A 25,170-nucleotide genomic window follows, 5' to 3' on the forward strand; every position below is an offset into this window, starting at 1 on the left:
CATTCTGTGCCTCAGTTTTCCCATCTGTAAAGCCTACCTAACTTGTACCCTGTTCACAGAAATGCTGGAAGGATTAATCAGATCTACTATAAAAAATAATGGTTCATCAAGCAACCTATGACCCTTGGGAGACAGTACAATAATTCTATTTCACAAATATATATATTTTTTTAATCAAACAAAAATTTGTGAAAAAACTTACTGGAAGACATCTGGACCAAAGACAGCAGCCAAAGAGTTTGCAGACCAAATTTCTTCATGATGTGATGCTACATTGGCTAAAAATCTACACAGAAACTTTAACAAACTGTAATTAACAGGTGGAAGCTGTTGCAAGAGGAACCTCAACTTTCTTCCAAATTCATCTTCGTTATTATAATCTATAAAACATAATGACAGGTTTCTTTAATGAAGTAAAAGCAAAGCTCAGATATTTTGCCAGGTTCACACTGCTACACCCATATAACCCTTTTACTATAACAATTACAAAACCACTTCCTCTACTAGAGGCCAAATGCCTCAGGGCTTTGCATTTCACTTATTAACTGGAAGAATTTGAGAAGGTACACAACCTCTCAACTGTTGGAGGATGTTTTCCTCATCTATTACTCACTGGCCCCAATTCTCTATTTTTTTTAATTCTCATCATACTGTCTCTTGCATGACTGTACCTGTGTTTCCAAATTAGTGCCAACTCTAAGAAGTCAAAATGCACTGGCCAATATCAGTCAACACCAACCACTAACAAGCAAAGATGAGAAGCAATTTAAACAGCTAATAGTATTAGAATGAAAGAAAAAACAAGGAAGGAACAGAAGAAGAGACAGACTTTCTTCTTTTAACATTCTGAAAAGAACAATTAATTTCAGCAATATCAACAGAACTAAATAAGTACGAATTCCACTTCTAAGTTGTTTTTCTCCTCTAAGTTGATGTTGTTTTCTGTTTACCAAATGAATTTTCAACTACCAGAAGCTAGGCCCTGTGTTTAGGTCAATGAGTTTTCATTAACAGAAATTAGGCCTGTATCAACTCCCTGACTGGTGAGGGCCCCACTTAGGAGAAGTAATTTCTCAGAGTTACCCTCAAAATAAAGTAATTTATTGCTCCAACAGAGAAAGTTAACCCAATTATATTTCATTCTTTATTTTTCTCGAGGTTCTTAAAATTAATTTAAAAATTAATTCTTGGGGGAAAAAAATTCTTGGTAAAAGGTTATGATCATAATATTGGCCATCTCTGCAAAATAACACAACTCTAAGATGTTTACAGAAAAGGCTATAGTCACATGAGTTTTACTTAAAATTTAAAATGCAACCAATAAGAATTCTTCAATATTTCATAATATTACCAACTGCCCAGGTACTTTGACTTTATAATTGGTTGGAACAGTCCTTGAATTAATGTTTTTTAGATTACCGTGACTTACAATTGGTGGAAATTTTTAACAACCTAAATTTAGCAGAAAAGGATTATTTAAGAAAAATCACGTGTATCAACTCAAAAAATATATGCAATTAATATTATCAAAATGATGACTACATCAACAATGACAAATTCTACATAACATCCTCTCTAGCTACATAGCACTTATCATCTAACATACTCTTGTATTTATTTTGCTTATCATCTATTTTTCCTCTAACTCTCCTTATGCCCTTTTAGAATTTTTAGCTCTATGATGGCAGAGATTTTTAGCCGGTTTTGTTCACTTCTGCATTCCCAGAATTTAGAACAGTGCCTGGCACACAGCAGGGGTTCTATAAGTTAGTTGAAGAAGCTGAATAAATACACAATAACTGAAAAAAGATGCTGCCTTGAGGTGGTAAGATCGTGGGCTATGCTGGTTTTACTTGAAATACTGTTTATGCTGCTTTACTTTTGTTAGTGAACACGTCTAGTATTCAAAAAAATTTATACCTACCAGCCTCCTTCTAAAATATTTATACCTACCAGTCTTCAAATAAGGCAGAGGAGCATTTCCGTGTGTGTGTTTGTATTAAAAACACACCCGCTTAAATTTTTTTTCCTTTTGGGCCTACTTCCTAGTTCGATCATAACCAGGAAAAATATATGTAGGTATCAAAGAAGATTCCCCTAAGAATTCTTTCAAGCATTTTAACAGTTTCTGTAAATTTTACAACAAATTCACAGAACTGTGAACTGTGTTTTCTACCAAAACATAATGTATAAGTAAATGGACAAACTATCATGGGCTAAACCAATGGTTGGTAACATCTGACAATGAATTGAATGGCTGTCATAACTTGGGGGAAAGGGGTACTAGTGCTATCTAGTGGACAGAGGCCAGGGATTCTACTAAATATCTTAAAATTCAAGGATAGCCCCTATACTAAAGAATTATCCAGCCCCAAATATCAGGAGTTCCAAGGTTGTGAAATCCTGGTCTAAATAAAAGATCAAACCACACCAGAAATGCCACTTTGCAATGTCCTGCTACCACAGAAAATGAAAACCACTTTTTAAAGAACACTAACTCAAATGCAACTATATGCTGCCTCTATGATCTTAAAAGCATTAATCTCATGTATTTGTGAACGTCAATTAAAATATTAACATTATAGTTGCCTACAATAAATGGAGAGAGGAACTTTTCCAGAGACCTAGACACCTTCCCAAAAGAATTATTGAAGGATGAGGACATAGATTTTACCACAACAGAAATGCAAATATCACCTCAAGTACTGCCACACCTATCTGCACAGCTATTAAAGAAACGGGTGTATATATGGGTGTGTGTGCATGCATACATACCCATGCTAATGGTTATATAAGTGGGGAATGGAGGAGAATGGTGGATTTCTTATAACAAATGGGCCACAAGCATTTTTGCATGCCTAAATTCCTTCACACGTGAATGCTGACATAAGAATAATTAATTAGTAAGATATATATTGCAATTCCATAAATAACACAGTGCATGATGCTGTCATACTTTTAAATGAATACCAATCAAAATGACAATCCTACTGACAAAATAGCTTCTGACTGGTAGCATCAATGAGAGGCAGTAAATTTATCATCATTAAATCTTATTCCACATATTCATTTATAAATTTTCAATCAAAACTGAAAGATTATCTGATTCTTGGAACTTTAAAAGACTTGTCTACAATTCGCTAACACAGGGAAAATGGAACCCTAACACTATAAAAACAAAATGAATGGCTCTAGAGACACAAAAAGGGCTCAAAAAACTCTAACACATCAGTTTCACTATATATTTAATGAATGCAAAGTGCTTATTAGGTGACTGAATATAAACATTTGAAAAAATTCCTACTCCTAAGAAAAGAAATTTGAAATGGATTCAGAAATTCAGAACAAAAAAATATAGTATTTGTTGAGAGAAAAAAAGAAAGAAAGGTGACATTATTGATGACACTTCATTTTGAAACCTGTTCTTTGATCCAGGTGGCACAATAAAAGAACAAAACTGAATCAGGCTAACCATTCCTGAATAGAGCAAGTACAAAGTGAGCCTTATTATCTAGCTGTACAGAGGAAAACATACATAAGAGGATCATAAAATATCTTTGTATTGACCTTTACACACAAATAAGAGGCATCCACTAATACAGGCTCGTGTTTAAATGTAAGAAAAAGATGGATAAATACTCTCAAAAGGAAATCCTCCTTCTCTGCCCATACACTGCTTAAGGATACACACAAACATACAAAAAGTCCAGCTCTGACAGTGATAGGGATTAAGGAAGTAGTTATAATTTTTTTAACATCACTGAATTTCTGTAGAAGCCCCAATTCAAAAAATTAAAGAGATTCCATAACACAAACGCCAGAAAAAATAATTTAAAAATCCAAGAAATGTATTATACAGTTGACCCTTGAACACAGAGGTTAGGGATGCCGACCTTCCACACCACTGAAAATTTGTGTATAACATTACAGCAGGCCCTCCATATCCCTCCACACAGTTCTGCATGTGTGGATTCAACCAATTGCAGATCATGTAGTACTGTAGTACAAATTTATTGAAAAAATATGTATGTAAGTTCAAACCCATGTTTTTCAAAAGTCAACTGTATTATATGCCAACTTCATAAATTCTCCTATATAACGAAGCATGTCACTCCATTATGTACACATGAATACCAGTGAATACCATCTGGCTCAAGGAAAAGAAGCATCCTCACTTCTTGGTTCTTTTACCTTTCCGCATACCTCTACCTTTATTTTTCTTGTCCATCCCAGCTAAGCCCTATTTTTAGTCACCACCAAAAAACTAACCCAACAGAAACAAACCAATTTTTTTCTTTATTTGGCTTGTAGTCTGACGTCCAATTTGATATTTTATTTCCTTCAGGCAGGTGTCCAAGAAAAGCTTTAGGTATATTCCAAACTTAGAATCAAAGCTGTCTTCTGGTTTTTGCTAGGATGTTCTATCAAACCAAGGATAAACATAGTAACATCACCACTAACCAACACCACTGACTATTATGGGTCATTCTGCCACACATATATTTTTTCTTCTTCCTCTTCCCTCCTACTCTTTGTTCTTGTCTCCTGCCTTTCCTCCTTCTCCTTATCACTATGTATCTTAGGCTTACTAAGACCAATCATAAAAAGTAAATAGCACTACAGGAATCTAAGAGGTTGCAATTCCCTTAACTAGATAATACAGCCCCAAAGGGCATATGTCCCCAAATGGGAACTTAAGAAATTAATCTCAGAATTACTATAATTACTGCTTATATGTCAAGATTTCTAAAAGATAAAGACTTTGAAATTAAACGTTAAGCGACTGACTGATAAGATTCAAATTATGTTACCTTGAGAAAGCTGCATCAAGTGAATATGCAAACTGCCAGGGATAACAGGTTCAGGAAGTTCTTGAAGGAAAAACCTAAGAAGACTAATAGCCGAGGGAACATCTGCTTCCTTAACCAGATCCACCTCTTCTCCACTGTCGTATCTCTGCCGAAGCCACTCCACTGTCTCAGCATTTCCATTGACTTGAAAAAGTCCTTGTTGCTCCAGACCTCCTACATTAGTTCAAGGCAAAAATTAAATAAGCTTCAACTTCAACTACCATATATATTCATTCTCCAATCAACTTAATATACTCATACTTTGGGAAAGCCGTTCTTGGCTCCCCTGATTGGGCTAACCACCTCCAAACTACACGTCTAGAAACGTATACTATCTCTGTCCTGAGGGATATTCTATTTTATCCCACCCCCTTATATCCATTAAAAATATTACTATCACCCCTCCCACTAAAATATGCTCTAAACTGGGCATTTCTGAGTATATGATTTTTAAGTAATAAAGACACACTGAAATGTTAAAAAGAATTTCCATTGTTTTTCCTCACTATATTTTGGACATTGAATACCGAAAAAAAAAATCCAAGGTCAAAAATGGATAAGTTGTGTTTATTAAAACAAAGGCTAGCCCTCAAAGTAAGGAAATGTATACCATGTTCCTCAATATAGTCCACTACGTGGCGGACTATGAACGGAACCTCATTGTCTGGATGTCCTCCCTGCTGCAGCTCATCAAGTGGAATTCCAAATATTTTGTTAGCAAGAACGGAGTTGCAGTTATTCAAGGAAGGGGAGGAGCTCTTCCTCATATCTTTTTTGCAGCCAGAAATCAAAGCTGTCTTTTCTGCCAAATAAAAGAAAAAAAAAAAAAAAAAAAAGACTATAATGATTAACAGGTGGCAATATGACTAAATACATTAAAGAAAAAGGCTTTACACCTGAATGTGTTCTCGTCTATTAAATATGTTCCAGTTACCAGGCCCATAGTGTGTTCTACAAATAAAGCTCAATACAATCATCTAAGCATTTTCTCTACCATGTGAAGTTAGTTCTGAATGTTCCCTTTAGTGTTTGTATATTTACCAAACAATGGCAAAACTGATCATTAAACTTCGCAGAGGACGTTAGTATCTCAAAGACAAAGTAAGGGGCAAATTCTGCTCCAACAGGACCTTACTGACCAAGTTTATTAACCACAGAAGTAAAAAGCCAAACCTAATCATTTCTGGACTCTGCTCTATGAAGGTCATCTAACCACTCAATTCATAAGCACCCAAAGAGGAGAGAATCATTTTTTAAAAAATGATGGGCTAATAAGGACAAGATTAACCAGTTCTTATTTCTACATGACAGAGCAGCCATAATATGTTTTTATAAACAAAGGAAATTTTTCAGTTCTAGTCATCAACCTTCAATGAAAATGTTCTTTTATCAATCCTGCTGTTTCATAATTATTCAAAAGAAAAACTTCCATAGCCCGGCTAGTTCAGAAGAAATAAATAATTTGTCTTTGCAGGAATTGTGATCAATAAAGCAGCAGTGGGAGAAAACAATGTTTCCAATTTATGAAGCATCAAAGAACAAATACAGTAATCTCAAAAAAAATTCATTTTCTAAAATAATCATTTATGGGAATTCCCTGGAGATTCAGTGGTTAGGACTCCACGCTTCCACTGCAGGGGGCACAGGTTCTATCCTTGGTCGGGGAACTAAGATCCCACAAGCTGTGTGGCATGGCCAAAAAAATTTTTTTAATAAATAAATAAAAATAAAATAAAATAATCATTTATTATTTTATGTGGAGAAAGGAGTATTTTTAAAGGAAAGGAAAACTTTTTTCAAAAGTTGATAATGAACAAAATGGGCTTTTTTCATCACCTCAGAGAAACAATTCCTTTCATACTATAAGAGAAAGATAACAGAGCAGAAAAAAAAAAAAAAAGCTCTATATTCTAAAGTTTATACAAATAAGGTCCATATGTATAACAGGTGTACCCACTGGATCAAGAGACATCGTGACTGGAAAACAAATCCATCTAACTTACAGAAACAGCAGAAATTAACTTAGGGGCAGCAAAATGCCATAAATTTAAATAGTTTTAGACAAGCAAAATCCATTCTTTAACACAACTGATGCCAGCTAATAACTACAAAACCTTAAGTTAATAATCCAATAGCAGCAATAGTAGACAAACTCCAAAATCTCTGTGGATATATAAGTATGGGATAGTTACCATTGTGGAAACTTACCTTTGAGTACTTAAACACCTAAGTTTAAAAAATGGTTTCTGCACCAGCTACCCTCAATGAGCAAGCATTCTTTTGTCATTTATGGCTGTTTGAGATTATGGCAGAAGATCAGCCTGTAGTTCCTCATTGAAGAAACACAGAACTCGATCAGTACTTCAGCAGTTAATCTAGAAGAAAAAAACAGTTCTTTTAATTTCCCACAACATCTTTAACTGTGAGAAGAGACTAGAATAAGCAGTGAAGTCCATTGAGGAAGGTCCCTATAATGAAAAGCATTCTTCTGCCTCAAAGATCTGTCTGTGACCTAGTTACAGGCAAAACCTTGCACAAGCTTTCAAATTATGATGGCTAACCCGGGTATGAATCTTTCTGCTAAAGATAAACAAATAAAGGAACCGCACAGGACAGTCTCTGACAGTACACATCTTCAGGGACTACACCGTTCTAATAATCCATTTTTCCTCAATGGACCCTTCATTTGTACACACACACACATCCCACCCAGTTCTATTCCATCCTCATATACTCAGAACTAAACATGGAAGCATTTTTAGGTCAAAGAGAGGAAGACATGAGTTTAAGCTTGGAACTACACTTATATACTTTACTCTTTTCTTTGTATACAACAAATATTTTGTTAACAAGAACATAGTTGTCTGAGCTTTCTAATTTGGAGAGGCAATAGCACATGTTGGAAAAGAACTAGAAAGGCACATATTCAAGTATCAACTCCATCATTCTGTAGATGTGATCCTGAACAGCTTCCATGTCTCTAAGCCTAAGTTTCCTTATATAAAATAACACCTAAACACATGTTACATTTCACCGAGAAAATACATGCATGCATTAGAAAGAAAATCAGTTTCCTTCTCTTCTTTACATAATGTTAAAAGACCAGCAAAACAGGCCGAGGAGAGACAGGAGAGAGGCGAAAACCTGTTCGGCAGTATGTTTAATATTTGGTCTCATCTTCTGTAAATTCTAATAATCTATTTAAAATCTAACAAGCTCAGTAAACTGCAAGATTCTGCTCAAGAGGCTTCAGGTAAGCAGAAGAGTATTATCATTCAGTGTGGTTTTCAAAAATGTCTTAATAGTTACATATACCTCCAGGAAGAACATTAAAAACCGAGGGGAAGGAAAACCACATTCCCACAACACATCTTTAGTAGATGATTACTTCCAAAACATCCTGAAATGCCTGCTAAAACATGTAGTCTATTCATGTGAAAAACAACTTCAAAGTTTATATAAGATCCTTTAGGGAGGTTAACTTCAGGGATAAGACGTTTAATGAACTTACATTAAAAGTCAGGTTGATACCCTAATGACATAAAGGAAAGGGGATCTGCTTGATGTACAATAAATGAAGACTCATTAGAAGACTTTGTCAAAGGCAAGTTCTAGGGACTTCCCTGGTGGCCCAGTAGCTAAGACTCCGCGCTCTCAATGCAGGGGGCCTGGGTTCGATCCTTGGTCGGGGAACTAAATCCCACATGCCACAACTAAAGATCCCGCATGCCTTCAATGAAGATCCCACGTGCTGCAACTAAGACCCCACGCAGCCAAATAAATAAATATATTTTTTTAAATGGCAAGTTCTGTATCACGAAAATGGCTATTCAGGTTTAGTGTACTTGTTTAGTGAAACCAGGAACCAGTTATCTCATCCTGTGTTCTCTACTACTCCCAACCTCTAAGCAAACAATCTGAAAAGCATATCTTTCCTAAGGCAATGCTGGGTAGGAATCCATGAGTTCATCAGTACAAATTCATCCTTACTACTGGAAAAACAAAGGGCATCATCATGATGATGAAAACAGCAGCAGCGAACATTAAATGAGCAATTACTGATACTATGTGCCAGGCATTTCTATGCACTTTACACGTATTGATACAGTATTATGACTTATTTTAATGAGACACTGCATAGAGGCTCAACAATTTAACCACAATCCACCCAGCTAATACGGGTCAGAGGCAGAATCTGAATCCAGGGAGTGTAACTCCTAGTCCTTGCTCTTTATTACTATACTATACTATCACTCCGTGTAAATTCTGACGATTTAAAGTACCACAGACTCTCACATTTTATCTCTCAAACTGACCACAGAGTCTTATATATATTTTAGGAGGTCATTCATTCATAGCTTGCTAAAAGGTACTTTTGTTTTGTTTTGTTTGTTTTGTTGTTGTTGTTGTTGTTATTTTGCTAAAAGGCACTTTTAAAGCATGCCTATGTTCCGAGCCCTAGCAGGCAACGACTATTCACTTCAGACCTCTATCCAGAGAACACTGCTGAAGGCATTCAGACTAGAGTGGCCCAAAATAACATTCCTGCAAAATGCAAAGTTGTTTCTGACATGATTTAGTACTGCTTCCTGTCCCTTTTCAGAGCTTAAATCATGTAAATATTTCCTTTATATGTGTACTAGGTTGAAGTGTCTCCCCAAAACTCATGTCCACCTGGAACATCAAAATGTGACCTTATTTGAAAACAGGATCTTTGCAAATGTAATTAGTTAAGGATATCAAGATGAAATCACCTTGATTTAGGGGAGTCCTTAATCCAATCACTAGTGTGCTTATAAGAAGGAGACAGGACACACAGAGACACACAGAGGGGAAGAAGGCCACGTGAAGACAAAGGCGGAAATTGAGTTATGCTGTCAAAAGACAAGAAATGCCAGGAGCCACCAAAAGATGGAAGAGGCAAGGAAGAATTCTCCCTTCAGAGGGAGCATGGCCCTGCCCACACCTTGATTTTAGACTCCTGGCCCCCTGATCTGTGAGAGAAATTTTTCTACTATTCTAGAGTCACCCCATTTTTGGTAATTTATCACGGAAGCCCTAGAAAACTAATGCAACATCTAAACTACAATATCCCATTTTTGAAGAAAAGAAAAATGGAAAAGAAAATAGCAGCAGGTCAGGTACCACAGAAAAATATGCCAGAGAGATCTGATGAAATGTCTGAACAGATACAGTCAATAAAATGCAAACAAAGCAGTTAATTAAAGGCTTGACACAAGAGAATACAATGTGCAGACTTTCAAAATAACCAAGGATTTCTGAAAGCATAATTTTATTATAAATCAAAACAGCAAAACCATTTTAAATACAAGTGACAGTTGCCTAGCATGGTGGTACTGACAACAAATAAGAAACCATTTTGAATTTTATATCACATACTTTACCATGAGACAAGAGTGATAAAAAATAATGCAATTAAATACCAATTATCAATAAGCTGACTAATGGGTACATTCAGGAAAGTGTACCTTCATATACTAGCTATCAACCTGAGTTCTGCGAAGGCTCAAAATACTTCTACACTCTATTCATATACATATGGTTACATACACATATATATCAGGGGTCCCCAACCCTGGTTAGGAACCGGGCCACACAGCAGGAGGTGAATGGCAGTCGAGCGAGTGAAGCTTCATCTGCCGCTCCCCACTGCTCCCCATTACTCACATTACCTCCTGAACCATCCCCACCCCCGCACCGTGGAAAAACTGTCTTCCACGAAACTGGTCCCTGGTGCCAAAAAGGTTGGGGACCGCTGATATACATGACAGCAACAAGCACACCTTTCTTAACAGCAAAGAATCTTTAAGTCTTAAGTATCAGGACTTCCTGGTGGTGCAGTGGTTAAGAATCTGCCTGCCAATGCAGGGGACACGGGTTCGAGTCCTAATTCCAGAAGATCCCACGTGCCGCGGAGCAACTAAGCCCGTGCGCCACAACTACTGAGCCTGCACTCTAGAGCCTGTGAGCCACAACTACTGAGCCCACACACCACAACTACTGAAGCCCTTGCACTCTAGGGCCCGTGCTCCACAACAAGAGAAGCCACAGCAGTGAGAAGCCCGTGCACCGCAACAAAGAGTAGCCCCCACTCACTGCAACTAGAGAAAGCCCACATGCAGCAACGAAGACCCAACGCAACCAAAAACAAATAAATAAAATAAATTTTAAAATGTGTTTAAAAAGAAAAGTCTTAAGTATCTAATAAAATTAGTAGTGACAGTTTTTTTTTAAAGGATATAACACCAACATCAATACCACGGATAACAGCAGATAGCATTAACTGAGCTATTACTGAGCCAGGAACTACCTTAAGGGCTTCAAATATATTAATTCATTTAATCCTTACAACAATCCTATGGAAGTACATACTTTCATTATATTCATTTCACTGATGAGAAAATTAAAAAGCACTGAGAACTTTTGGGGGTGATGGAAATGTTCTATGTCATGATTGTGGTAGTGGTGGTTACATGCTTAATACATTTGTCAGAACTTATTAAACTAAACATTTTAAATTGGTGAATGTGATTGTATATAAATTACACTTCAATAAAGCAGAAAAAATTAAAATGAGAAAACTCACATGAATAAAGGCATAGCATCATTTTAATAGATTAACTATTGAATATTAAACTTTTATTATAAAATATGACATTTTAAAATATGCTTTTCCATCCACAAAAGGAAAATAAAATATTTATTTTTTTTTAAATGTATTTGTTGTGGTTTTTTAAACTAATTATTTATTTATTTATAGTTGCAGTACACGGGATTTATTTGCCGCACGCGGGATCTTTTAGTTGCAGCACGCAGGATCTTTAGTTGCGGCACGTGGGATCTAGTTCCCTGACCCGGGATCAAACCCGGGCCCCCTGCATTGGAAGGCGGAGTCTTAGCCACTGGACCACCAGGGAAGTCCCCAAAAATATAATATTTTTTTAACCACATTTCAAGAACCAATCCTGTTTGGCCCTTCTATGCTATCTAGCACATCCAGAAATTACTACAATTTCTATAGAGCATAACTAAAAAAAAAAAAAAGGGATAAAACGCTGAAGACTTTATAAATTTTAACACTAGTTGAAAGTCTTTTCAGAGCAAATAATTTTACAAAACAGTATAATGGTAATAAGAGTAGATCTACAATATACTAATAAACTTTCATCATTTTACAAATAAAACAACCTGTGGTTAAGAGGGGTATCTGCAAAAATAAATGATCACTTTCATGTAAAAATGTTCTACCTTCAAACTGAATAGAAAGGAAAAAGAAAAGTCACTTTTGCCCAAAATGCTTTTGACAAAATAGGGATACAATTCACACAGAAAAGTTTAAAAGAGCTACCTCAATCATCTTCAATCATTGCTAAAACAGGACTTCCCTGGTAGTCCAGTGGCTAAGACGCCGCACTCCCAATGCTGGGGCCTGGGTTCGATCCCCGGTCAGGGAACTAGATCCCACATGCTGCAACTAAGAGTTCACATGCCACAACTAAGAGTTCACATGCCGCAACTAAGACCCAGCACAGCCAAATAAATAAATACTTTTTAAAAAATTGCTAAAACAAAACAAAACCTAAAAAAGTGCTATCACTAGTATAAAAAGAGGGAAAAGCCAAGAGGGAGCTGAGTCTCAATAAAGATGGTAAACTTTGGGAACAGAGATAATGTACCCCTGCTCCATACATTCATCTTTTCATTAGTAAGCTCTAAGCAATTTATCAAACAAAGGAAAAGGCACTTCTTTCATTCTGACCTAACAAGGATGGTACTACAAAATTTGCCAGTATGCTAAATCTGTGGTTCCCTCCTGGCCTGAGAAACTGACAAGGCATCAATCTGTCTGAATCCTTAACAGTACCAAGCAAACAGAAAAGTTAAACATCTCAACAGCATATAAACTTATCTGTCAAATGTCTATAGATGCTACTCTGATCAGGAAAATACCAAGTCATTTAAATCTACTATTAAATTCATTTGAAAAAGAATAGTTACATGTATATGTGTAAGTGAATCACTTTGCTGTACACCTGAAACTGACTCAAGTGTTAATCAACTATACTCCAACATAAAATTAAAAGTTAAAAAATAAATAAATTCATATTGACTTTGCCCTTAAGTAATTTATCAAAGTATATCTAACTAAAGGAGAATTCAGGACTAGAAAGTTTGCTTGCTTGTTTGCTTATATATATATGTATGTATGTATGTATGTATGTATGTATGTATGTATGTGTGGCTGCATTGGTATTTATGTATGTATGTACGTATGTATTTATGGCTGCGTTGGTATGTATGTATGTATATATGTGTGTATGTATTTATGGCTGCGTTTGGTCTTCATTGCTGCGCACGGGCCCTCTCTAGTTGCAGCGAGTGGGGGCCACTCTTCGTTGCAGTGCGCGGGCTTCTCCTTGTGGTGGTTTCTCGTGTTGTGGAGCACAGGCTGTAGGGCACGCGGGCTTCAGTAGTTGTGGCATGTGGGCTCAGCAGTTGTGGCTCGCGGGCTCTAGAGCGCAGGCACAGTTAGTTGTGGCACACGGGCTTAGTTGCTCCGCGGCATGTAGGATCTTCCCAGAGCAGGGCTCGAACCCATGTCCCCTGCATTGGCAGGTGGATTCTTAACCACTGTGCCACCAGGGAGGTCCCAGGACTAGAAAGTTTTTAAAGAGAGCTCTAATACTCAAAAGGTGAGGAATTTCTTTGCCTTAAAAAACAAAAAAAGATTATAAAGTATTTATTGGAACAATTATTACCCCTGTGCCTGAGGATTTGTTCACCTGTGTGCACTTTAACATACTTGTTGAGGGAACAATCCTCCTCCATGGTGATTCCACAAAACTACAATGAGCAATGAATCAAGTATATTTTGTATAACTACACTCCCCAAATCATGGTACTAGATACAGCACATATATTTTACAGATTGCAACTCACTAAACAAAACATTTCACCTTGAGACAGCTCACTTATCCCTCTTTTATGCAAAGTATTCAGGCAAGGGTTTCATGACCACAGTCAATTATTTTATAAACCCCCATGATTTCAAGCTTTCAAAGCAAAACAAAAGTAATAAGGCCAAAGGGAGATAAAATCCCCTGTAACTAAGTCCCTTCATCTATTCTCCTCACTGATACCCTCATCAAATCTAACCTGAATTCCCCTGCACAAAATTCCTCAACTGTTTTCCAATGCCTGGAGCCCTGCGCTCTAAATTTTTTGAACAGGAAAAAGATTATGCGCATACCTCTCATATATGTATGTGTATTTCTAAAGTAGAATAATGAATACCTTAGTATATTATGCACATAATAAACATACAGAAAAATAACATTTAAACAATTCCCTGGCAGTCCAGTGATTAGGGCTCCACTGCAAGGGGCACGGGTTGGATCCCTGGTTGGAGAACTAAGATCCCACATGCCTCATGGCGTGGCAAAAGAAAAAAAAAAATTGAACATTAAAAATAAATAGAAACAGGGCTTCCCTGGTGGCACAATGGTTAAGAATCCGCCTGCCAATGCAGGGGACACAGGTTCGAGCCCTGGTCCGGGAAGATCCCACATGCTGCGGAGCAACTAAGCCCGTGCACCACAACTACTGAGCCTGTGCTCTAGAGCCCGTAAGCCACAACTACTGAAGCCCGCACGCCTAGAGCCCGTGCTCCGCAACAACAGAAGCCACTGCAATGAGAAGCCTGCGCACCGCAACGAAGAGTAGCCCCCACTCGCCGGAACTAGAGAAAGCCCGCGCGCAGCAACAAAGACCCAACTCAGCCAAAAATAAATAAATAAATAAATAAATAAGTAGAAACATAAATTTTACTCCTCCACCTACACACACATTTTAATAGGTCATCCTGCCCATTCAAAGTGCCAGCACCTCACTTTTGAGACCAGTGACCTATAGCACTGGTTTCCTAATTTCATCTGGGGATGGGGAAAGTTTTGTTCAATATACAGATATTCAATATACAGCCACAACCCCAATCTAGCATCCATGAGAGCCTGGCCTGGGCTCTCTGTATGTTTAATAAGCTCTTTGGGTGATTATAATACACACAAAGTTTTAAGAACCTCTGACGTACACAGTAAACTGCAAATTCTATTACGTGGTGTACAAGTACTTCACCTACCAGTAAAATCTTCTTTCCTGTCACTCTTACACCTCACTCTACTCTCCAACAATACTTAACTACTTGAAATTCACAATCCACATCTCCCAAGCTGTGCACATTGTTTTCTGTCTTGGAGCCCTAACTCAACACCATGACCAATTCCATCTTGTTCACCAAAACTTGTTCCATCCATCATCAAGTCTCAACTCCAGCTTCCTCTGTCAAACCTTCCCTGACTTCCTGAAGCAGACAGTTCTCCTTCCTTTTGCTCCTAAGGTATCTCTTACCTTTTTAGCAAACATCCCATAGAATCTAAAAATATGTCTATCTCTTTTTCAAAAGAGAGGATTCTTGTAGGTAGGAACCCTGTCATTTCATCTTTGTATCACCTCTGTATCATCTTTGTATTGCCTCAATCCTTAACACATAATTTAATGTTTAAAATATATGTTGAGGGACTTCCCTGGTGGCACAGTGGTTAAGACACTGTGCTCCCAATGCAGGGGGCCTGGGTTAGATCCCACATGCATGCCACAACTAAGGAGCCCACCTGTCGCAACAAAATAAATAAATAAATTAAATATATGTTGAATAAAGACATAAATAAGAAGCAAATACTGACTATTCAAATTTAAGAAGATTAACAAGAGGAGAACACCTCCTTAAGTGATTAAAAACTAAATAAATACACTTCTATATATACATGGTACATATATACACTACCAAATGTAAAATAGCTAGCTAATGGGAAGCAGCCGCATAGCACAGGGAGATCAGCTCCGTGCTTTGTGACCACCTAGAGGGGTGGGATAGGGAGAGTGGGAGGGAGATGCAAGAGGGAGGAGATATGGGGATATATGTATATGTATAGCGGATTCACTTTGTTATACAGCAGAAACTAACACAACATTGTAAAGCAATTATATTCCAATAGAGATGTTTAAAAAAAACAAAAAACATCAAAAGTGGCTGCCATATCTACTCCCAGCAATAACCAAAAATAATCGAATCAAGACAGGAAATCACTTTATAACAACTTTATCTATTTATTTCTTTTTGGCTGCATTGGGTCTTCACTGCTGCACGCATGCTTTCTTTGGTTGCTTCAAGCTGGGGCTACTCTTCATTGCGGTGCGCGGGCTTCTCACTGCAGTGGCTTCTCTTGTTGCGGATCACAGTCTCTAGGCACGCGGGCTTCAGTAGTTGCAGCACGTGGACTCAGTAGTTGTGGCTCACGGGGTCTAGAGCGCAGGCTCAGTAGTTGTGGCGCACGGGCTTAGTTGCTCTGCGGCATGTGGGATCTTCCCGGACCAGGGCTTGAACCCATGTCCCCTGCATTAGCAGGCGGCAGATTCTTAACCACTGCGCCACCAGGGAAGCCCCTATAACAACTTTAAATGGAGTATAATCTATAAAAATATTGAAACACTATGTTGTACATCTGAAATGTATAATAATAATAATACTGTAAATAATATTAAAAACTAATCATATTGTAAATCAACTATAATTTTTAAAAAATTATGGAAAGGAACTATGATTTATGGAATATCTATAAGCACTTCACAAGTTATTTCTCATACCTAGAAGAATGCTATGAGGCAGGCACTATTCCCCTTTTACATGTATTGTGAGCCTCATGTCACTGAGCTAAACTTCAAAATTTGTAAATGGTGATGCTAGAATGTGCTGCTGGATCTAACTGCAAATCTTTCTAATGACAGTAATTTAAGTCTTAAGAAACCAGAACAATAAAATGAGCAGTATTACAAAGGCAACCTCTCACATTTACTTGTAAATCAGCCACAAATCTGATTCAAAAAGCCAAGGAAACCATAAGGTACCTGAAGTTAGTCTCCAAGGTAGATAAACTTCCCCAAAGGATGAAGGATGACCTTCTGAGATATTTATCGGTGAGATCTAGAGTTTTTGAAGGTTCACATATCAGTGCATGAAAAACAGGTAAGAGTGGTAGAGGGATGTTTAATCTTACTCATGAAAGTATGAGAAAAGGTGACACTTTAAATGCTGTCTCCTGATGAAAGGGTAAGCCTGTAATGTGCTGGAGCAAGCTGGCTCCCAACAGGTTCCTTTACCCCACATTCACTCTAAGGTCACTGGTCACTACTTTAGCATGATCTTCTATTAAGTCAAAGTGAGTTATGTGTTAAATTAGCTCTTTCCACTAAGTACCAACACAATGACTGGCCCCCCACAAAAAAACAGCTCTACAATTTAGAGGGCGACACAAAATACCTGAGAAAGCATATATACGTAAAGACAGCACATATTCCAGTCAATTATATGCATGCATATAATCTCAATTTTGACAAATGTTGACTCTTCAAGACTCCTCTATTCTGGTAACTTTTCACCTTTCATGTTTCTCCATTGAAAACATGCTCACCTAGGGCCCAGTAATGAGTACAGTCTTAAGAAGACTAGCATATCATTTCTTATTGCTCTTTAATACAAAACTACAATATACTTTTTTTTCTTTTTTTTTTACCATTGGAGGTAATTCCACAACTTGTTCTAGCCAAATGGGTCCCTTGAGAGAACAACATTCTCTTTTTGCACTGACTTGTGTAAAAACTGCTCTGGGGGGGAAAAAAAAGGAACCTGGGATATGAACAAAAAAGCACTGACTATACTTATTTTTTGTATCTGTCTTTTCCACTTGATTATAAACTTTGAGAGCAAAAAATATGATTTCATCTTTATTTCCTGGGTTGTGAACACTACACAACAGCAGAACTCCAGTATCTGAAATGATGCTATCATTTCTGATATACTTTCTAGTTCACTATCCAACTGAATCCTCACAACCATCCCCTGTGAGATAAGCATGGCAGATTATCACTTTTTCTCAGAAAAGGAAAAAAAAAAAATCTCAGAGAGCTGAAGAAACTGGTTTAAAGTCACTTAACTAGTGAGTAGGTCACTAAACTAGTTAGCAGAACTCTAAGTCTGCTGCCCTTTAGGCTGATGCTCTTTCAGGCAACAATGACTACAACCAAAACTGAAAATATTGTTTGAAATTTCACTGAAATGTATGAAACGATACTTCGTAAAGGTGATTCATAAAACACTTAAATATTCTGTACTTGCTAATCAAAAATCATTATTCAAACACTAGAATACTCCTTAACAGAAAAAATATATACCTTTTGAAATCATTAGTTTCAAAAGTGATTCTATAATGAACCACAATATGGTCTGCTTTTCCTATAAAAATTCTCTCATCTTGGGCTTCCCTGGTGGTGCAGTGGTTGAGAATCTGCCTGTCAATGCAGGGGACACGGGTTCGAGCCCTGGTCTGGGAAGATCCCACATGCCGCGGAGCAGCTGGGCCCGTGAGCCACAATTATTGAGCCTGCGCGTCTGGAGCCTGTGCTCCACAACAAGAGAGGCCGCGATAGTGACAGGCCCGCGCACCGCGATAAAGAGTGGCCCCTGCTTGCCACAACTAGAGAAAGCCCTCGCACAGAAACGAAGACCCAACACAGCCATAAATAAATTAATTAATTAATTAAAAAAAAAAAATTCTCCCATCTTATCTGATCCTAAATTTGAGCTCCTTCACCTTTCCAAATTTTTAATCCACTATGACTGGTGTCCAAAAAGGACCTCCTCCCACCCTTCCCCCCAAATATTAAGCACCTACTATGTCAATCAACAAGTGTTTTTCAGTTTTATTTTTACTTTTACTTTTCAATTACATGGAACAGCAGCTTGATACATAAAAGCAAAAATACATATTTTAAGAATAAGTAAACAACTCAAGTTTTTCTATTTTTCTATTCCAGAAAAGGGCAATAATAGAAACCAGACATCTCTCTGAAAACTGTTTAAAACCAAAAATATAAGAATTATTACACATCATATACAAAAGAAAAGGAAAATATACACTAAAGCTAGGTAAAAACCTGTCTGAAAAGATTTAGGGTATTTCCTTCTCTAGTAGAAATCCAATAAATTTCATTAAATTATCTTGTCAAGCCACTGCATCTTCCTCAACCTAAGACTTTTATACGTGCTGGTTCATTTGCCTCAAACACTCTCCCCCTCACTTCCTCCTACTCATCTTCCGCTCTTACTCAAGTCCCATTCTTGGAGGGGCTTTCTCCAACCCATCCAACCTAATGATATCCCCTGTCAATTTTTCTTAGGACATGTTATTTCTTGGCTCCAAAACATTCATCACAAGTTTTATTATATAGTCCTTTCTGTGTTTAAAGTTTCTTTCTCCCAACAGAGTATAAGTTCCTTAAAGTCCACTGGTGGGATTTTTCTTTTTTTAAAGCAGCTTTATTAAGGTATAATTTACATATCATAAAATTCACTCTTTTCAAGTGTATAATTTAATGTCTAGTAAATTTACAGTTATGCAACCATCACCAAGTAACTGCTTGGGTTTTGCTCCTTCATGTATCTCTAACATTTATAAGGAGAAAAATAAATATCCAGTGAATGAATAAATAAATCTGATAATGAGTTACTCTTAATGCCATTACTATTAATATCTCATGTGAGTATGAGTTGGTGCATTAAACCTGCCTTTATTACATTCCATTCCAAAAATCCTTCATTATTTCCATGTCCAATCAAATTGGCTCTTCTATAAGGCCCCAAAGTGAACCTCCTCACATATTGGCCTTCTGTGCCACTTGGGGAACACTGATTCAGGTCAAGTTCATGTGTATATACTACACTTCCTTTTTCTCCATCCAGTAATCCCCTCCTCTGCTCCTAGCCATGTTAACAAAATACTTTATAAACAAAGGAAAGTTCAGGAGCATTAATCTTACTCATTGGTGAGGACAGGATCTTCATTTAATGCATGCACCTTTGTAATGCTGAGGTTATGGAAATAAGTTCTCGGTATTGATATATACCTAATTGAGAACTTAATATAGCGTGACTTACTAAATAATTGGAAACCTTTTTCAGATGTAAAATCTCTTTGTTGTTTATCCATGTGTAAAACAGAAATTTTCAATTTCTATTTATTTATTTTATTTATTTATTTATTTATTTTAATTTTTTTTTAGTCGCACTGCGGGGCATGCGGGTAGTTCCCGACCAGGGATCGAACCCATACCCCCTGTGGTGGAAGTGCAGAGTCCTAACCACTGAACCGCCAGGGAATTTACCCCAATTTCTATTTTTTAAATTTCAGTATTGCATTCATTTTAAGAACCATTAAGGTTTTCAGATAAAAGATTTAATGCACGTACAAAATAACTTTTTAAAGTAACTTTTTTTTTTAAAGTAATTCAACAACAAAGAAACAAAAACCAATTTAAAAAATGAGCAAAGGGCTTAAACAGACATTTCTCCAAAGAAGATACACAAATGAAAGATGTGCAGCATCACTCTTAGGGACACGCAAATCAAAACCACAATGAGATACCTGTTCACCCCCATTAGGATGCCTATTATCAAACAAACCAAAAAAACAAACCAACAAACAAAGGGAAGTAACAATTGTTGGGGAGATGTAGAGAAACTGGAACCCCTGTGCATTGCTAATGGGAATGTAAAATGGTGCAGCAGACCTGGAAAACAGTTTAGATGTTCCTCGAAAAGTTAAGCACAGAATTACCAGCAATTCCACTCCTAGGTATATACCCAAAAGAATCGAAAGCAAGGACTCAAACAGATACCTGTACACCAAAGTTCATAGAAGCATTATTCACAAAAGCCAAAATGTGGAAACATCCAAATGTCCATCAAGAGATGAACGGATAAACTAAATGTTGTATATACACACAATGGAATATATTATTCAATCTTAAAAAGGAAGGAAATTCTGATACACGCTACAATATGAATGAACCCTGAAAATGAACTAAATGAAATATGCCAAACACAAAAGGACAAATGCTATATGATTCCACCTATATGAGGTACCTAGAATAGGCAAATTATAGAGACAGAAAGTAGAATAGAGGTTACCACGAGCTAGGAGGAAGAGGGAATGGGGAATTGCTGTCTAAGAGTTTCTGTTTGGGATGATGAAAAAGTTCTGGAAATGGACAGTGGCAATGGTTGCACAACACTGTGAATGTCCTTAATGCCACTGAATTGTACACTTAAAAATGGTTAAAATGGTAAATTTTACGTTATGTATATTTACCACAATTTTTTTCAAAGTATAGCTACAATTTATCCTATTATGTTTCCCAATACTAAAGTCAGGGTACAACAAAGGGGAGCCATGCACAGACTGAGCTCATTCAGAAATGATAATAAAAGTAGCTGTCATTTTATTGATGGGGAAAAACTGACACGTCACAATATATCCATTTCAGTCATTTTCTCTGTCCTAAAACAACGGCATTCTAATAAAAACACACTTCATACTAATACAAGATATAAAAAAAGGGAAAATTGCATGCAGGGGGGGAGGAGATATGTAGCAACTCTGTACTTTCTGATTAATTTTTTTGTGAACCTAAAACTTCTCTAAATATTGCCTATTAATTTTTGAAATAAATATAAATTTTAAAGATAGAGAAAATAACAGAATTCTATACACTCATATTAATAAATAAAACACTACATATACAGTTAAAAACACACACACAATGTAACATTTACTTCACCTAAGGAAGAATTTTATAACACTGATAAGCCTTTCTACATCTTTCCAAGCATTTAAGATGCGTTCCAGATCCCTAACTGGTAACACAATTAAACTGTTAAAAATACTGCCCAAATTTTAAAAGCAGCAGAGATTAAGAAAGTAAGAAGGAGCTCCCGATAGATATACAAATAATAACCAGTTTATTCAATTCCATTCAGCTAGTACGCACTTACTAAATGCACAGTACCTGAGAGACACCCAGGCCAACACGTATTGCATGCAAGGTTACAAAAAGGAAAGTTGAAGACACGCCTCACATTAACCCAGAAAGTCAATAATTCAAAACCATCCTTTAATGCCCACTTTTAAAAGTAAGTGCATCTCAGCTATTTAATGTTCATAATCTGCATTACTGTGGTTCCGGTTGCCATTTTTAGATTATCATCAACTTGAAAATAAGGTAAGTGCCCAATCTTAGGTACTTTTTTCATTGATTAGACGGCATAATGGGGAGCCGAACGAAATGCCTTTCTAAAAGTCAGTTTGATTTTTAATTGATTTTTAATTGAAGTTTACCAACTTCCCACTGGGCAAGTGTGCCAACTGATTCAATTTACTAATACCTTATCTCGGAAGCCAGGCGCCTCATCTGAAACAGCGCTGTACCCTCTCTAGCCTGGCCTATGCAGAATGCATCCTAGACAAGTCCCCAGTGCACCAACAGCCCAATTTTGGCTATATTCTCTGAACGATCTAAGGAAGTCAGCAACCACTCATCTCACGTGATCTTAAAAAGGGGCGCAGTTGAGACCGGATTAAACCACACTTTTTTTTTTCTGCATCAACTTCACTGCCCAGCTTTAAGGAAAAGGGCAGGGAGGCGGCGCAGGTCCGGTGTGCAGGGAAGGCTAGCAAACAAGGGTGGGGAGCTGTGCCTTCTACTTTGGGGGAGCTAGGTGAGAAGGCACACCCGCTCACGCGCACTGCAGCGGCTGAAAAATCGAAGACTGCCACACCCCCTGGCTGCCAGGGGCACATCTTCACCTTCTCTTGCTCTAGGAGAAAGGGGGCCCTCTCTATGGAATGCCGCACCTGCAACGGCACTGCCCGGGATCCCCCGCACCCCGAGGTGAAAAGCCCTTGAACCCGGTGCGGGTGGGACACGGAGCTGGGGGGAGGCAGAAGGGGGAGGGCCGCGGCTACTGGGACCAGCGCATGCGCAGATACGGGTATCCGCCCGTTCACCTACCGTTGGAACCTCGACGCCCAGTTCCCCGGCCGCAGCCGCTTCTCCAGAACCCGCGGCAACTGAAAGAGGGCGAGAACTGAGGCCCCAAGTGGCTCCGCGGCCAGCGAGCTTCTTCCTGTGGCCGCCACTGGCGGAAGGCTGAACCGACGACTGTGGCGCAGGGCCAGCCCGTTAGGCGACCCCCGGATGCCCCCGGCGGTGGCGGCGGCAGAGACACGGAGGATGGGGCGGGAGCGGAGACGGAGGCTGTAGCTGAGGCGCTGAGCCTCCCTAACGGCGAGCGAGAGGAGAGCGGAGGGCGGAGGGCGGAGGGCGGAGGGCTGGCAGGGGCTGGGCCGGACGTGACGTACGTGGGAGGGGCGGAGGGGGCGGAGGGGGCGGGGCGGGGCGGGCCCGCGGGCGGGGGCGGGGCTCCCCAAAGCCCCGCGGCTGCAGCCTTCGAGTCCGTGGGCTTTAGAACCGCCGGGCTTTTCCCACCCCAAATTTGGTCCCCTGGGTTACGGTGTGAGAAGCAGGGCGCGGGCCTGAGGGAGGTGTCTGGGGGTCCTCAGTCTGGGGAGGTTGGAAAGAAGATAGAGGAAAGTGGGGAGAGGACGTAGGTGTCATGAAGGGCAAATCCGGCAGCCCGAGGTCACTCCTGGTCTCTGCGGAGGGAGCATGCCCACCTGCAGGAAGCCAGAAAAACCCGGGTGCCGTTATCTAGGTGAGGAGCGCGGAGACCTTTAACAGAAACCTCCGGGCAGACTGAAGCGGTGAGTCACGTTCCCATTCTCAGCGACGGAGGTTAGATGGGGGACCCTGTCCGCCCCCCACCCTTCCTCTTCACCTAAGGACAAGACCTAGACTCCAGAGAGAACATAGGTGCCTCTGGTGCCGAAAGCATCTGGGAAAATGAAAGTCAACAGGCTTTATGCTTACAGAGAGCTTCCTATACAAAACCAGAATTTCAGAGGCAGAGCTGAAAGGCAGAAAGAATGAGGAGCTCTCTGAGCCTGGGGTGTCTATACTTGCTTGCATAGCCACCCAGACCGACCGTGCAGCTCCCACGCGTTCACAAAGGTATGAATATTCATACAATCTCGTTTTTTGCTTTAGTTTGTTAAGGGCTTTGAGATCTCCCATTGAGTAAAACGCAGTGTTCTGCCTTTAGACTCCTTGATGGAGGGTATAGATCCACACTTGCACAAAGAACTCTGGGTGTCTGTAAAAATATAAACTACCACAGTTCAGTTGTCCCCTACATGCCTGAGCTGGAAGTCAGAAACCTGGAAAATGTAAGACAAGAACCCTCATAGAACTTGGAACAAAATTTACCCCCCCCCAAAAAAAAAGAAAGAAAGAAAGAAAAGAAAAGAAAGTCACCCTATGAGATGATCTGTAAATGTGTTACAGAGATCAAGGTGACTCCCAGATTTCATCAGAGAGAGTAAAATACATCATCTGTAACCTAAGTGTCACATGCCTAGTTGATGCTGTCATAAGAGACGGGTGGGGTCCATTAAGAGTCTAGAACCAGCAGAATCTGAATAAGAATGTACTGTGGGCTCTCATTCTGTCTAGGAGAGAGGCTACTGATTCTAATGACCGGGACCAATACCCATCCATTATCAGAACAGTTTAAAAACACTTAGTTCAGATTCAGTCCCTCACTCAACAAATACTTATTGAATGCTTACCATGTTCTAGTCTCTTAGGATATATCAGCAAATAAGATCCCTGTCAGTGAGTTTATATCCTAGTAAACTTAAATTCTAGATATCATTTAAGAACATACAAAGACCCATGCTCTGATTCCACACTTATCAGGTAGTCTTCCCATCACTCAAGGGCTCTCAGTTAAATCAACACACACAGTAAGAAGCAATTGTCCAAAGCACATGACTGGTACTAGTTATACAAGCAATACAGTTTTTCTCAGTAAATTCACATCATGGTTCATAAATCAGCTTCTGTTCATTGGGTTGAATTATAAAGTTGTTTTACCCAAATTACATTCTCAGAGCCTGATTAAGCCTGAATAAAGTGAAATGTAAGTGTCCGAATCTGCCAAACTGAGGACCAGACGGACTCTGGTTTCAAAGCAGCCCAATCAAGATGCAACCTATGCATTCAGCCTTGCACCTCTCTTTAAACGTCTTAAATGGAAGCTTTACCTGTGATTCCATGCTTGAAGAACAGGGCAACATGTCGCTTCTAAAGCTTAATCATAGCGAGTAAAAATATCATGAGAGGAAATCATTAGAGTAAAAACCCTTCTGAACCTGCCCTGCCTATGCAACACAGGCTCTTGTTGACATAACTGACAGTAATAGTTACATTACTCTGAGTATGAAACCCA

General features: G+C 38.7%; 1 protein-coding gene across 8 annotated transcripts in view; it reads right to left on the minus strand.

Annotated features, from left to right (window-relative positions):
* Positions 1-23,143, minus strand: part of FAM13B (family with sequence similarity 13 member B) — a 116,704-nt gene extending 93,561 nt beyond the window's left edge. For all 8 annotated transcript variants that reach the window (XM_068535942.1, XM_068535941.1, XM_068535940.1 and 5 more), the window contains exons 1-5: positions 22,833-23,143; positions 7,059-7,225; positions 5,461-5,652; positions 4,812-5,024; positions 203-380 (exon numbers count right to left, since the gene is read on the minus strand). In XM_068535942.1, the coding sequence (XP_068392043.1) occupies positions 203-380; positions 4,812-5,024; positions 5,461-5,617 (548 nt within the window). In that variant the 5' untranslated portion in view covers positions 5,618-5,652; positions 7,059-7,225; positions 22,833-23,143. The remainder of the gene's footprint in view (positions 1-202; positions 381-4,811; positions 5,025-5,460; positions 5,653-7,058; positions 7,226-22,832) is intronic.
* Positions 23,144-25,170: the final 2,027 nt, after the last annotated feature.

Source organism: Eschrichtius robustus, chromosome 2 (assembly GCF_028021215.1).
Source record: "Eschrichtius robustus isolate mEscRob2 chromosome 2, mEscRob2.pri, whole genome shotgun sequence".
Lineage (NCBI taxonomy): Eukaryota > Metazoa > Chordata > Mammalia > Artiodactyla > Eschrichtiidae > Eschrichtius > Eschrichtius robustus.